Source organism: Hippocampus zosterae, chromosome 4, assembly GCF_025434085.1.
Source record: "Hippocampus zosterae strain Florida chromosome 4, ASM2543408v3, whole genome shotgun sequence".
In the NCBI taxonomy this organism is placed as follows: Eukaryota; Metazoa; Chordata; class Actinopteri; order Syngnathiformes; family Syngnathidae; genus Hippocampus; species Hippocampus zosterae.
In genome coordinates, this window is record NC_067454.1 from 20,575,667 (window position 1) to 20,590,994 (window position 15,328).

The 15,328-nt window shown below is 44.2% G+C and overlaps 1 protein-coding gene across 2 annotated transcripts in view; it reads left to right on the forward strand.

Moving 5' to 3' along the window:
- Positions 1-15,057, forward strand: part of lrrc4cb (leucine rich repeat containing 4C, genome duplicate b) — a 56,500-nt gene extending 41,443 nt beyond the window's left edge. For both annotated transcript variants that reach the window (XM_052063147.1, XM_052063146.1), the window contains one exon: positions 11,103-15,057. In XM_052063147.1, coding sequence (XP_051919107.1) covers positions 11,130-13,025 — 1,896 coding nt within the window. In that variant the 5' untranslated portion in view covers positions 11,103-11,129 and the 3' untranslated portion in view covers positions 13,026-15,057. The remainder of the gene's footprint in view (positions 1-11,102) is intronic.
- Positions 15,058-15,328: the final 271 nt, after the last annotated feature.

Here is a 15,328-nt window from a genome sequence, read left to right on the forward strand (position 1 = left end):
GGTGAGGTAAAAATAAACAATAGATATCTTTTAAAATAATATGCAGCTTCTCAACATGAATGAAGCATATGACATAACACAGATAAAGCTGTGACCATTGGTCCAATACAAATAATTCTTATTTTAGATTTCACGCTGTATAGCAGATATAGCATTCAGATTTTCATAACGACATCTCAGTCAACGCAGATTGACAATTTAAATTCCAAAAGTCAAAGGAGCCATCTGGTTAACGCTTGCAGACGGGCAACTCATGAGGGATCATGCACTCCTACAGGCCTTGCACAGCGACCCAAATTTAGGATCCCACCCATTTTGATGAACATAGCAAGGAGGGAATGCATTTGATTATTTTCCATCATCCTCAAAGTGAGTCTTTGCCGTGAGACTGTAAATCCATGTTTGTGCCGTTCACCAAGACTTTCTCCACTGCCGCAATGCCTTGTATACACTTAGACTCTTAGAGGTGGGCTAAACAAGTGGCACGAATACTAAGTGTGCCCTCAGCTTCATCCATGCGGGCATCCAGTTTTAATCTCTCTGCAGAGAGCAGACCAACATGTGTGGAAGTCCCTGGACAACGATTTAGCCCATGTAATTATCATAATGGAGGCAACATAAGGTAATGTCTGATTATGAATTCAATTATCACTTGACGGGTGTCTCTAAACCATTCAATTACTTTCCCTCTTTCCCGTATTGGTGAAAGAAACCAAACCTCCCCCACTAATGCTTGGTGCATTATGTCCTACTGTAATCAAGAGAAAATATCACATTCAAAAAGGTCAATAGAATCGAACCGGAGGATAACAGGTGAGTAAAATGCAATACAAATTAGGAAAATTGCAAGAACTGAAACCACAGTAATTTATGTAGTGCTAAAATAGCATGTCTCTGGCAGTGTGAAACAAACTGCTCATTATTATCTTTGTACAAACCCCTTTTTCAATCCATAATGTATGATGAATGGGCCTAAAATGTGCATGTTTCACTGGATTCTGTACTCATGAAACATTAACAGAAATAAATAAGTGTGTTCTATAATTAGTAAATAACCTACATATTTGTAGGTCATGATCAAGCTTGCACTCAGTGTCATGAAGAATAAAAAGTCAAATACACCTATCCGTGTGTGCGCTTGGCTTTACTGTGCCCAAACAGAGTCAAAATATTGCAGTTAATCTGGTAAGAAAATATCACTGATCAGTGCATTGCTGAAAGCACGCTTTCTAATATTGTATTGTGCCTGGTAGCATTTATTTTATATCTATCAAATATATATTTAAAAAATAGATGATAGATAGATAGATAGATAGATAGATAGATAGATAGATAGATAGATAGATAGATAGATAGATAGATAGATAGATAGATAGATAGATAGATAGATAGATAGATAGATAGATAGATAGATAGATAGATAGATAGATAGATAGATAGATAGATAGATAGATAGATAGATAGATAGATAGATAGATAGATAGATAGATAGATAGATAGATAGATAGATAGATAGATAGATAGATAGATAGATAGATAGATAGATAGATAGATAGATTTTATTTATTGAGAGAGAGAGCGAGAGAGAGAGAGAGAGAGAGAGAGAGAGAGAGAGAGAGAGAGATAGGGGTGGGGGTCCTTGTAGCACTTGTCAGGATGATCATAATATTAGATGGCAGTTTGATAGCTCCGTTTAGTGACTGTTTGTAGTTTAATATCCTGACATGGATACATGTCATGGATATCATGACATGATCATGACATGGATACATAGAATGACATGTATCATATGGATGGGAATTGAGACTAGTCTTTTAAATTGTGATCATTTTCATTTGAACACGTTCCTCCACTCTGTGATGGCAGCTGTTAAACTCAAGTCAGAAAGGTCAACTGTAACACCTTATTGTGCATGGTTCTCCATGAATAAAAACATCTGTCCTTTTTTCTCCCTCGGCAAACGAGCTTGTTCATGAACTGTCATTTATCAGAACAACTGGAACATTCTAAGGCATGAATTAGTCGAGGCATTTTCCCCCAGCCTCCTGAGACCGTGCACATGATAAACGGTTTGGATTCCGTGACGTTGGCCTACTGAGTGTAAAGTATGCCTTTCTTTCACTGGAAACTACAAACTGAAACATTTTGTGCATTTGAAGGCATGTGGCATACATCCTGCTGACATGTTAAAGCTAAGGCTCAGAGTCCAAAGCATCTTGCACAAAAATATCTAAAGGGTTTCAGTGTAACACCTTGAATATTGTGTAAACTGTGTGCAAAAAAGAAGAATCATACATCATTCTAACTCAGATTCAAAAAACTTGAGAGGGCTCATTTCACAATTTAAAGCATAAATACTATTTGGACCAGCATTGTGAAGAGTTGCATTTACATATATTTACGCATGCATGACATTTTGAAGAGTCACGCAAGCATTTGGCTCAACCCGGAGATTCTAGGATCTGAGGTTTAGGGGTGCTACAAAGACCAGGGAACGGGCAGCTATATGTGATGGTTGGGATGATGGGGGTGTGAGGGGTTCATTGGGAGCTGTGCATCGACCAGTGAATGGTGGAGTGTAGGAGCACTTACCACTCCAAAATTTAAAAAAAATAAAAAGTGCAGGTTGTTTGCGAGTAAACCAAATCTGATCCACATTATAGATTAAGAAGTGCTATTGTAAAATATCAACAAATGGTAACCCGAGTTTCTGGGGAGGAGTGTGCATGTTTCTGGAGTAAACCCCTCCCTTTACAATGAGTCCAAAATTTGATACCTCTTATAATTAACTGAAGAAAAGACAAATTCATCTAGTTAATTAATAGTGATGAATATCCTGAATGGAATGAAGACCACTGATATAAGTTAAGAGTATTTGCGAGTTGGAGGGTAGATATTAAATAAATTTAATTCTAATACAGTGGTCCTCTCCCTGTTGTCTGTGTCTCATCAACTAAAGACACTTTCACTCTGATGCGATGATGGAAAGGTAACGTCCAGCTTTCCACTGGTGCTCCAAATCAGATACATGAGGGCTGAGGTAGATGAAATCATTCTTTAAATTAAGGGAAGGGGGAGGAAGGTAAAATGTTTGTGTTTTTAAAATATTACATTTCAACTTAGTATAGGTGGACGGCCCGGTAGCCAGTGGTTAGCACGTCGGCTTCACAGTGCAGAGGTACCCGGGTTCGATTCCAGCTCCGGCCTCCCTGTGTGGAGTTTGCATGTTTATCCCGGGCCTGCGTGGGTTTTCTCCGGGTGCTCCGGTTTCCTCCCACATTCCAAAAATATGCATGGCAGGCTGATTGAACACTCTAAATTGTCCCTAGGTGTGAGTGTGAGCGTGGTTGGTTGTTCGTCTATGTGTGCCCTGCTGGCAACCGATTCAGGGTGTCCCCCACCTACTGCCCGGAGACGGCTGGGATGGGCTCCAGCACCCCCCGCGACCCTAGTGAGGATCAAGCGGTACGGAAGAGGAGATGAGATGAGATGAGAACTTAGTATAGGGCAGCCCTGGTTAGCGTGTCTGCCTCACAGTGCAGAGGTGCAGGTTTCGATTCTGGCTCCGGCCTTCCTGTATGGCATTTGCATCTTCTCACCGTGCTTGCCTAGGATTTCTGCGGGTACTTCAGTTTCCTCCCACATTCCAAGAACACGCGTGGCATGTTAATGGAACACTCAAAATTGTCCCTTGGTGTGAGTATGTGTGCCCTGCGATTTGCTGGCAATCGGTTTAGGCTGTCGCCCGCCTACTGCCCGAAGACAGCAGGGATAGGTTCCAGCACTCTCCACCACCATTTGTGGGGATAAGAGGATCAGAAGATGGATGGAACTGTGTAATGTATGCTTTTGCCACCTCTAAAAATGGGCTCAACCTAAGTGTATGAAAATCTTGTCAATATCCATATGGCCTGTGAAATAAACCATTTGCACACAAACAAGATTCAGACAACACATGCATTGTATGTTTGTGAGTGTAATTAATCCATAATGTGTTAATGAATTAGCTAAATAGAATTCAGCTCAGCAGTAGGTGCCTAAGTGGTGACATGAGAAGAGACTTGTCAGATTTCATATCACTGAGGTGATTTCACACAGACTTCTGCTACAGTTGGCCCTCTGACGAATAACTTCACTACCTACTGGGTGCAGTTTAAAGGGGTCATACACTTTATCTTACTAATTTTTCATTGGCCTAGAGCAGGGGTGCCAATTAGGTAGATCCTGATCTACCGGTAGATCTAAGACAGGTCCCATGTAGATCCGAGGAGTGTCGAGAAGAAAAAAAATAAACAACCATTTGTGTGCCTTTGTACATGTTAGTAATATATTTTTTGTGTTAAGATACACTGCACACTAATCAGTCTCATTTTCACAAAAAAGAATATTTAAAAAATAAAATAAAGCAGGTAAATCTTTAATTTGTGTGTGTGTGTGCGTTCGCGCGCCAGTAAGGGGAGATCCCGTGAGGTTAGTTCATCAAAAAGTAGATCTTCGATCCAAAAGGTTTGGGCACCCCTGGCCTAGAGGATCCATCCATCCATTTTCTTATCCGCTTTATCCTCACAAGGGTCGACGACAGTTTAATAGCTACATGTGAATAAAAAACAATCATCACATGATGGACTTTTCAAAAACATTGCATGTCAACTGCACTAGACACCTTTTATCGACCACTGTTTCTTGCTGTGCGTTTGCTATGTCGAAAAGCTGTGTTTAGGTAGTAGTGCAGTGTTTGTGATTCCAGGTAGATAAAATGAGCACTTGCCATCGGGAGACCTCATTCCATCTCATTGTCTCCCAGAGCCCTGTCCCTATGCAGCCTGGCTGGGGAGAAAACAAGCCACATGTACCATGCACCTTTGAGATTGATTAATCGAGCCACTCAGTCATACAGGAGAACAGTTCCACCAATTTTTCATGTAGCAAACTTGTAAAACTCATTCATGATCATGCATGGTGTTGCACAGGAGCTAGCAGGGCTTTATCTATTTATTTATTTCTTTACTTAAGTTTAGAAACATTTTTCTCATGCTCACAAGTAAGTGTCCATTCTGTTCCAATACAGTTCCAGCTTCTGTGCTTGTGCTGCAACTGTGTGCGTTTGTGAGGGCAAAAGAGGCAGGTTGAGTCTTAGTTATTTGCGTATTCGAGGTGCGTGCAGACATATCTCAGAGCGTGCATTGGTTCACTGAAAACATTCTGAAACTTAGAAAATTTGTCATTCGCCTATTCGGACTGCACCAAAAACAGCGCAAGGCACTCCGACGACTGGGAATAAGATTTTATATATATATATATATATATAGGCGGCCCGGTAGTCCAGTGGTTAGCACGTGGGCTTCACAGTGCAGAGGTACCGGGTTCGATTCCAGCTCCGGCCTCCCTGTGTGGAGTTTGCATGTTCTCCCCGGGCCTGCGTGGGTTTTCTCCGGGTGCTCCGGTTTCCTCCCACATTCCAAAAACATGCGTGGCAGGCTGATTGAACACTCTAAATTGTCCCTAGTTGTGAGTGTGAGTGCGAATGGTTGTTCGTCTCTGTGTGCCCTGCGATTGGCTGGCAACCGATTCAGGGTGTCCCCCGCCTACTGCCCGGAGACAGCTGGGATAGGCTCCAGCACCCCCCGCGACCCTAGTGAGGATCAAGCGGTTCGGAAGATGAATGAATGAATGAATATATATATATATATATATATATAAAAATCCTCGTCTCACCACTTGGGTGGTGTCCGTCCCTCATTCAGCTCGGGTCCTCTACCAGAGGCCAGGAAGCTTGAGGGTTCTGCGCAGTATCCTTGCTGTTCCCAGCACTGCACATTTCTGGACTGAGATGTCCGATGTTGTTCCCGGGATCTGTTTCAGCCACTCATCTAGTTTGGGGGTCACTGCCCCGAGTGCTCCGACCACCACAGGCACGACTGTCACCTTTACCTTCCAGGCTCTCTCCAGCTCCTCTCTGAGCCCTTGGTATTTCTCCAGTTTCTCATGTTCCTTCTTCCTGATGTTTCCATCACTTGGGACCGCTACATCCACTACAACGGCTTTCCTCTGCCCTTTATCTATGATCACGATATCTGGTTGGTTCGCCATTACCATCCTGTCAGTCTGGATCTGGAAGTCCCACAGGATCTTCGCTCTGTCATTCTCCACCACCTTCGGAGGTGTTTCCCATTTTGACCTTGGGGTTTCCAGTCCATACTCCGCACAGATGTTTCGGTAGACTATGCCAGCCACCTGGTTATGGCGTTCCATGTAGGCTTTCCCTGCCAGCATCTTACACCCTGCAGTTATGTGTTGTATTGTCTCAGGTGCCTCTTTGCACAACCTACACCTTGGGTCTTGTCTGGTGTGGTATATCTGGGCCTCGATGGGTCTGGTGCTCAAGGCCTGTTCCTGAGCAGCCAGGATGAGTTCCTCTGTGCTGTCCTTCAGGCCAGCCCTCTCTAGCCACTGATAGGACTTCTTTAGATCAGCCACTTCAGTTATGGTCCGGTGGTACATCCCATGTAGGGGATTGTCCTCCCATGATGGTCCCTCTTCCAGCGCCTCATCTTCTGTTCCCCATTGTCTGAGACATTCTCTGAGTACGTCATCCGTTTGAGCCTTCTCCTTGATGTATTCATGGAGCTTGGATGTTTCATCCTGGACAGTGGCTCTCACACTCACTAGTCCCCGGCCTCCTTCCTTTCGGCTTGCGTACAGTCTCAGGGTGCTGGATTTGGGATGGAACCCTCCATGCATGGTTAGGAGCTTTCGGGTCTTAACGTCCGTGGTCTGAATCTCTTCCTTTGGCCACCTTATTATTCCTGCAGGGTATCTGATCACTGGCAGGGCATAGCTGTTTATTGCCCGGGTCTTATTCTTGCCATTGAGCTGGCTTCTTAGGACTTGCCTCACTCGCTGGAGGTATTTGGCCGTAGCCGCTTTCCTTGTTGCCAGTTCGAGGTTGCTATTGGCTTGTGGTATACCAAGGTACTTGTAGCTGTCCTCAATGTCTGTTATTGTTCCTTCAGGGAGTGAGACCCCTTCAGTGCGGACTACCCTTCCTCTCTTAGTCACCATCCGACTACATTTCTCAAGCCCGAATGACATCCCGATGTCGCTGCTGTAGATCCTGGTTGTGTGGATCAGGGAATCTATGTCCCTTTCGCTCTTAGCATACAGCTTTATGTCATCCATGTAGAGGAGGTGACTGATTGTAGCTCCATTTCTGAGGCGGTATCCGTAGCCTGTCTTGGTGATTACTTGGCTTAGGGGGTTCAGTCCTATGCAGAACAGCAGTGGGGAGAGTGCATCACCTTGGTATATGCCACATTTGATGGACACTTGGGTAAGTGGCTTGCCATTGGCTTCAAGTGTGGTTTTCCACATCCTCATCGAGTTCGCAACGAAGGCTCTTAGGGTCCTGTTCACCTTATACAACTCCAAGCATTCAGTGATCCATGTATGTGGCATCGAGTCATAGGCTTTCTTGTAATCAATCCAAGCTGTGCACAGGTTGGTACGTCGGGACCTGCAGTCTTGTGCGACTGTTCTGTCAACCAGGAGCTGATGTTTGGCTCCTCTGGTATCTCTACCAATGCCCTTCTGTGCTTCGTTCATGTATTGATCCATGTGTCCACTTATCTTAGCCTGACATGAGCTTCCATGTTGTGGAGAGACAGGTTATTGGCCGATAGTTGGATGGGGCTGCACCCTTCGAGGGATCCTTCACGATCAGGATCGTTCGCCCTTCGGTTAGCCATTCTGGGTGAGTCCCATCCCTCAGCAGCTGGTTCATTTGTACTGCTAGGCGCTCATGGAGTGCTGTGAGTTTCTTTAGCCAGTAAGTGTGGACCATGTCCGGGCCTGGTGCCTTCCAGTTCTTCATATCTGAGACTCTTTCCTGTATGTCTGCCACTGTTATGGTAACCGGGTTCTGTTCAGGGAGGTTGCTGTGTTCCTCTCTCAGTGCCATTGTGCACTGCTGTTATGTGCAACCTCCTTCTCCCATATGCCTTTCCAGTACCTTTCAGTTTCCAGTCTTGGTGGGTCAGCTCTGTTGTTAGGACCCTGCCACTGAGCGTACACTTTCGCAGGTTGTGTTGCGAACAGCCTGTTTATTCGTCTGGCCTCATTCTCTTTCGTGTACCGCTTTAGGCGACTGGATAAGGCTTGGAGCCTTTGTTTGGCAGTTTCGAGTGCTTCAGGTATGGTCATCTGGATGTACCTCTCGGGTATCGGCCTTTTCATCACACCTCTCTGGGCCTCCGTCAATTGACTCACATCTTTCCGGGCCGCCTTGATCTTAGCCTCCAACCGTCTTTTCCATGGTGGGTAACGTATCTCATGGCTTCCATGGTTGCTCTTATAGCCCAGAGTCTCCAGGATCACTGATGCTGAAGCGTATATCAGCTCATTGGTTTCTGTGATCGTTACGGTAGGGATCGCCCTCAGTGCTGCATTCACACTTTCTATGAGACTTTCAGATGGTACTTCACACAGCCGTTGTAATCGGTTTCTAGGTTGCCCAGCTTTCATTCTCGCCATGATCTTAGCTTTCAGGTCAGTTGCTGCCTCGCTCAGCATTTCATTCATTGGGGCTGACCACCCAATCTCATCATCTGCATTCATTGGGGCTTGCCTCCCAACCTCTTGTATGACCTCCTCCTCTGATCTGGCAGCCTGGGGCCCTTCACCATGGAACCTGCGTTGTGCCTCATCAATCTCAAGTTGTGACAGCAGTTGCCGTTTGTGGATGTTGGAACACTGAGCTACTAGTTGTTTCGCGGTCAACCGTGACTGTGGGTTTCGAAGTAACCATTTAGCCCACATTCTCTGCATGTAACCCCTCAGACTAGGGTTGCTTGAGTAGTAGCATTCCAACAGAGCCATGTTATCGCATCTCGCCCATCTCCGCTTTGTTCCAGTAGCCCATTTTTCATCAGGGTGCTCTGGTTCCCCAGCACCTGACGCAGACCTTGTTTGGCCGGGCGACGTCTGAGCCGGCATGTCATTCGTTTTATTGTCTCTCATCATTGTATGAGGTAGGCATTAGCGTGAAGGATCTTGCCCAAGGACCCACACTGGATGGTGTTATGTGCTCATTTTTGCCCCAAGCGGGATTCGAACCACCGTCTCCCGTATGCCAAACCGATGCCTTACCAACTGAGCTATCCAGCTGCTATATATATATATATATATATATATATATATATATATATATATATATATATATATATATGCAGTTGCTTATACTGTATGCTTATATCTGATAATTTATAGTTTATTCTGGACTGTTTACAGTTCATTTTTAAATTTATTTTTGTGCATGCAAATACTTCGTTTTTCTGCTTTCTTTCAAAATGTTGCTGCTGTAAATTGCGAATTTCTCTATCGTGAGACAAATAAAGGTTTTCTTATCTATCTATCCATCTATCTAAAATTACGGTATATATATATATATATATATGCGCCTGTGAGTTGATGCTATAAGAAGATGATTAACAGACAAGTTGGGATGTCAGGCTGTTGAGACATTAAAATCGGAAACGAGTGAATTCTAAGAAAGATTTTAATCTAATTTGCTGCTCAGAATATTGCACGCAAGATGTTTGGTATACTGTGCTGTGTGTTGATACACGCATAGGTTGCTTGCAGGGCACTACATAATAAGGGGTGATATCACATCAATCATGCTGTATGTACTCAGCGCCATTGTACATTGTATTTGTTATTTGAATGGCTTGGTCTATTTGGGGTGCCCTGCAAGCAAGCGAATTCCTAAACACTCATACACTGAATGGATCGTAAGCCTCTGGATAATAAGCTCTCACTTTTTGTTTTGTTTGGTTTTTTTTTTCCTTTTGGTTGAACAACATTGTACAGGCTGATATTCTATCCATCCATTTTCTAATCCACTCGTCCTTACAACGGTCGCAGGGCATGCTGGAGCCTATCCCAGTCTTCTTTGGGCAGTAGGCAGGGTATACCCTGCTAAATCAAAGCGGAGTTCCCAGAGAAAACCCACGCAGGCACGGGGAGAACATGCAAACTGCACACAGGAAGTCCGGAGCTGTAATTGAATATTGCATCTCTGCACTGTGAGGCGTACGTGCTCAGCAGTCGACCACCGGGCCGCCCAGGCGGATATTATACATTTAATTATGATGGGCTATTTTCTGTGTTCAAAATGAAGTCTTACAAATATTCTCATTTGTAAGTGATGGATAGGGTTTGGGCACGATGAGCCTTTTTAATTCATGTTATTTTTATAGTGGCAATCTTGTTCAAATAAGAATTAATTCATTCTTTCTTGCAGAGTAAAGTTACTGTTATCAACGGCACAATGTTTCCTGTTTCTTCACTCAAAATTCACTATTTGGTTGTTGGTGCTTTGATGAATCGGACTCTAATTAAAAGTAAATGGGTCATTGCTCCTGTCATGCCAAATGCCAGACAAATGCCAGGTAGGGAACAGTTCTCATCGCATTGCATGAGAAATGCTTTGGTTTCTAACATAAATAAAATCATTGAAGTTCATTTCTATGCAACAATTAAACACCACAGTGTGTGTGTTTGTTTTCCCCAGTTTCATTAAAATAAATGTTTACATTAAAAGCGTGAGACAGAGCACCTGTCATAAAATGCAGTGTGATTTCAAAATTGAAATTAAGTGTCGTTAGTCTTGCATTATAAAAGAATGCAGCTCTTTTATTGGATCTTTGACACTTATCCAAAGCAGTGGTATCCAGTGAACTTTTATCATAATTTTCCTTTTCATTCTATCATTCTTTGACAATTGTCCGGATGTATCTGGATAGCACTCAATGGAGAAAATGCATTGCTATTATGTACAGATGAAAACACAAGCGTGCTCTTGAGTGCAAAAAAGTTAATGTGCTACTTCAACAGAGAAAAAAAAGTGCTTATTTACCACCAGAGAAATATTCACACTACAAAGTATGTTCATCTTATGAGGGAAATGGGTGGTCTCTGAGCCTTTTCTGGCCACAGTACTTCACAGGAGTGTGAGGCCACATTAGAGTGCAACAACAACTTCAACAATCTTCCAAATGCCGATCCGAGCTTCTCACCAAATTATGTTTCTTTTTGTGTTGCAGAAAACGTAACCAGCAGATGAACTATGAATGCTGAACAAAATGATCTCCTCGTTCCAGCGCCAGACAATGAGAAGTCGTAGGCTAAAGGGGGCGCTGTCCAACCCCCTCTTTGTGCTACTCCTGGCCCTTCAGATCTTGGTGGTGGCAGGGCTAGTTCGTGCACAGACCTGTCCTTCTGTCTGCTCGTGCAGTAACCAGTTCAGCAAAGTTATATGCACCCGCCGTAGTCTACGGGACGTGCCAGATGGTATCTCGACCAACACCCGTTACTTAAATCTCCAGGACAACCTCATACAGGTGATCAAGGTGGACAGTTTCAAACATCTGCGCCACTTGGAGATTCTGCAGCTGAGCAAGAATCACATCCGCAGCATTGAAATAGGCGCCTTTAATGGACTGACAAGCCTGAACACCTTGGAGCTCTTTGATAACCGACTCACGACAATCCCCAATGGAGCATTTGAGTATTTGTCCAAGCTAAAGGAGCTGTGGCTTCGGAACAACCCCATTGAAAGTATACCATCCTATGCCTTCAACCGAGTCCCCTCCCTTCGAAGGTTGGACTTAGGTGAGCTCAAACGTCTCTCCTACATTTCAGATGGAGCCTTCAAGAACTTGAGCAATTTGCGCTATTTGAATTTGGGAATGTGCAACCTGAAGGAGATCCCAAACATCTTACCACTGGTAAGGCTGGAAGAACTGGAAATGTCTGGAAATCAGCTGACCATCGTCAAGCCTAGCTCATTTACAGGATTGGTCAACCTCCAGAAGCTGTGGATGATGCATGCCCAGATCCAAACGATTGAGAGGAATTCCTTTGACGACTTGCAGTCGTTAGTGGAGCTCAACCTCGCTCACAACAACCTTACCTTCCTTCCACATGACCTCTTCACTCCCCTGCATCGTATGGAACGGGTCCACCTTCATCACAACCCTTGGAATTGCAACTGCGATATCCTGTGGCTCAGTTGGTGGCTAAAGGAGTCAGTACCCGCCAATACAAGTTGCTGTGCCCGTTGCAATACCCCTATGCTCTTTAAAGGTCGCTACATTGGAGAATTGGATCATAGCTACTTCCAGTGTGATGTTCCCGTCATCGTAGAGCCACCCTCCGATTTAAATGTGACAGAGGGCATGGGGGCAGAGCTCAAATGTCGTACGAGCTCCTTGACATCCATCAGCTGGCTCACGCCCAACGGCTCCCTGGTGACACACGGGGCTTATAAAGTGCGACTCTCTGTGCTCAATGACGGCACACTTAACTTTACCAGCGTCACGATGCAAGACACCGGCACGTACACCTGTATGGTCAGCAACACGGCAGGCAACATCTCCGCCTCGGCCGTGCTCAACGTCACTTCTGTGGAGAACAGCGGGGTGACCTATTTTACGACAGTCACAGTGGAGACCATTGAGACCCCAGGTGACGATGGCCACACTCCGCTGCCCCCATTTGGTTGGGTGTCCTCCTCGACCACAAAAACCACCCCGGTTCCAACGAGGACCACGGAGAGGACTTACACCATTCCGGTTCTCGATTTGGATGGAGAGGGATCCCTCAATGGGCTGGACGAGGTGATGAAAACAACCAAGATCATCATTGGCTGCTTTGTGGCCATCACACTTATGGCTGCTGTGCTCCTCGTTATTTTCTACAAAATGAGGAAGCAGCATAACCAACAGGATCCCGATGGCCCAGCCTCCTCTATGGAAGTCATTACCGTTGAAGAAGAGCTTGCAGGTGTTGCTGCTATTGACAGACACCTATCGCTGCCCCCGCTGGAGCACTACAACCACTACAACACCTACAAGAGCACTTATCATCACCCCTCCATGCTCAGTACCATGCACAGCTCTACCACACAGGAACATTTATTGATTCAAGCCTGTTCAAAAGACAACGTACAAGAGACCCAAATCTGATCCTGCATTTCACATACTGTGAAACATGGAACATGAGCAGTTTTAGGAAAACAAAGGAAAAAAAAACACTGCAATATGACATTAACACAGCAATGACAGTGCTAAATCAACATTTGAAAAAGGGACCACCATTGATACTTTATTAAGTGTCTTTCCAAAAACAAAGATTATTTATTTAAAAACGATGTCTGGTGAGTAAAGACAAAAACTAATCGTGATAGCTTTTTAGCTTGTTTTCCTTTCTCGTTTATCACCGTCGCTCCATCTCGCTGTAATATGGCACGAGGAAAAGAATGGTTTGCCAAATGTGAATATGGAATGTAGATCGAATACGAGGTCATTTCATTTTGGTATTTGCTCGCAGCTGTTATGTTTTTGTGTGGGACACCGTTTCAGTGTTTACAAGGATTCATTTGCTCGTTGTTCAGCGTGCGATGTCCACATTGAGGCACCCGTCTGTACGATTCCCACCATGAGACGAGTTAATTTTCATAATCATGCTGTTCTAACCGCCATTCAGGAGACTCTTTTGATGGAAAAGCTTGTGATGATCTCACAGGGAAGCCTGTGTGTCTGAAGACGAAAGAAGTCAAATTAGTGTAGGCGTATTCCCCGTGGCGCCTAATAGCAGCCATATAGATCATCTCTTTGTAATAAACTGAGTAGCACCCCCATTGACTTATGACTTAAACTTCAATTCTTAATTAGGTCCTCCTGTTCGTTTTCTCCCGTTTATCAATCTGCCCACATAATCCCTCCCCTTCTCGTTTACTCCGTGTCCTCATGGTTGTCCTTCTCGGGCTGTCACCGCTGCTTAATTCAGGGACATTCCCCACCCCTTGCCATGTCTCATTTGTCTCGCGTTAGCCGTCGGCATGTGTCACACGACGGCAGAATATTGCTTGAGAAAATGAAGGGCAGCATAAGGCAGCAGTCAGTAGTCTCCCTTTTAACCCAGTTATGATGTATGTCCATGCAGTGTTGCGTTACCTCGCCATCACCCTGAGGTCACACAAGCTCATGTGCTGATAGTCCATCTGTTGGTCCAGATAAAGAGGCAAATGAGGCAGCTTTGTAATGTGGTGTGACCCTGTCGGACCAATGCAGACAGGGCTAACAGACTCAGTGAAGCAGCAAGGGACCTGGCACAAAAAAGGGGAGATGGGTTACGTCTCATTAAACTGCATCAGCACTTCATTTGCAGACCAACAGTGGCAAACTGATAACCAAACAGCATTAGACTTTTTCGCCATCGGTTTGCCGAGCAAAGCAGCGCTTAAGAACTTTGCTGTGGAAGCAAACCCTGCTGCTCTGTGTCATTGTTGTCTGACAAAAAAAAAAAAAAATGGATACACGTTGATGCTGCATCATTTATAATCCATCAGAACATTGTCGAGATGCTAATTCTATTCCGTTTTTCTAAAAGGTAAAAGGATCCATAGTCGGTCTGTCAAGCAGGGATAAACCCACGACGGTCATGAGGGGTCTTCAAACAGAAATCTAGAGGATATGAAGGAAAAGGAATCAAAAATAGATAAGGTATAAGGAGGCAAAACTAGCCATCAGATTGTCACCATGGAAACGGTGACCTTGTGCAAAAACTAAGATGTGGTAGATAATAGATATGCCTTTCACTTGTCTGTAATGGTCGTCTGTTCAACAAGCTTATTTTGATTTCCCAGGGAAGATTACACAGGACCAGCGATTATTTCAAACCATGAAATAATGTAATGGGCATTTAAAGATGGAATAATAGAATTCAAGCAACATATGACATCATCATCGCAGAGCACTCTGCAGCTTCATGTTTTTAAATGAAATAAAGTGCGGCCTGATTTGAAAATGTGACCGCTTTATATTTACCGCTGCCCTTCCTTTCTTGATTTTAAATTCAGTAAGGGCTGCAACCATATAGCTTATAGGAGGAATATAATAAAGGCCCATCGCTCAAAAACTCATCTGCGTCTAATCAGTTAGTCACGTGCATTTTTTTCCCCATTCATTCTCAGCAACACATTTGATGGAAGCAAAATATACATTAGGAGACCAATGTGTGGGTGCACACTGCAGAAATGGATTACAAATGTCTGCCTTTCTTCTGGCGTTATGAAAGATGAGGGCATCAATAATAACCTGCAATGTGTGAACCATTCTTTCCCTTTTCCAGTTTTCTGTTTTGGTGCTCAGTTTCTTTTCACTGCTGTTGGTGACTTTTTGATTCGACATTGACGCTGGCTATAATTAAAACAGTTGGGATTTTATATTTGTATGTATTTGAGAATGAAGGGTTGAGATTTTTTTCA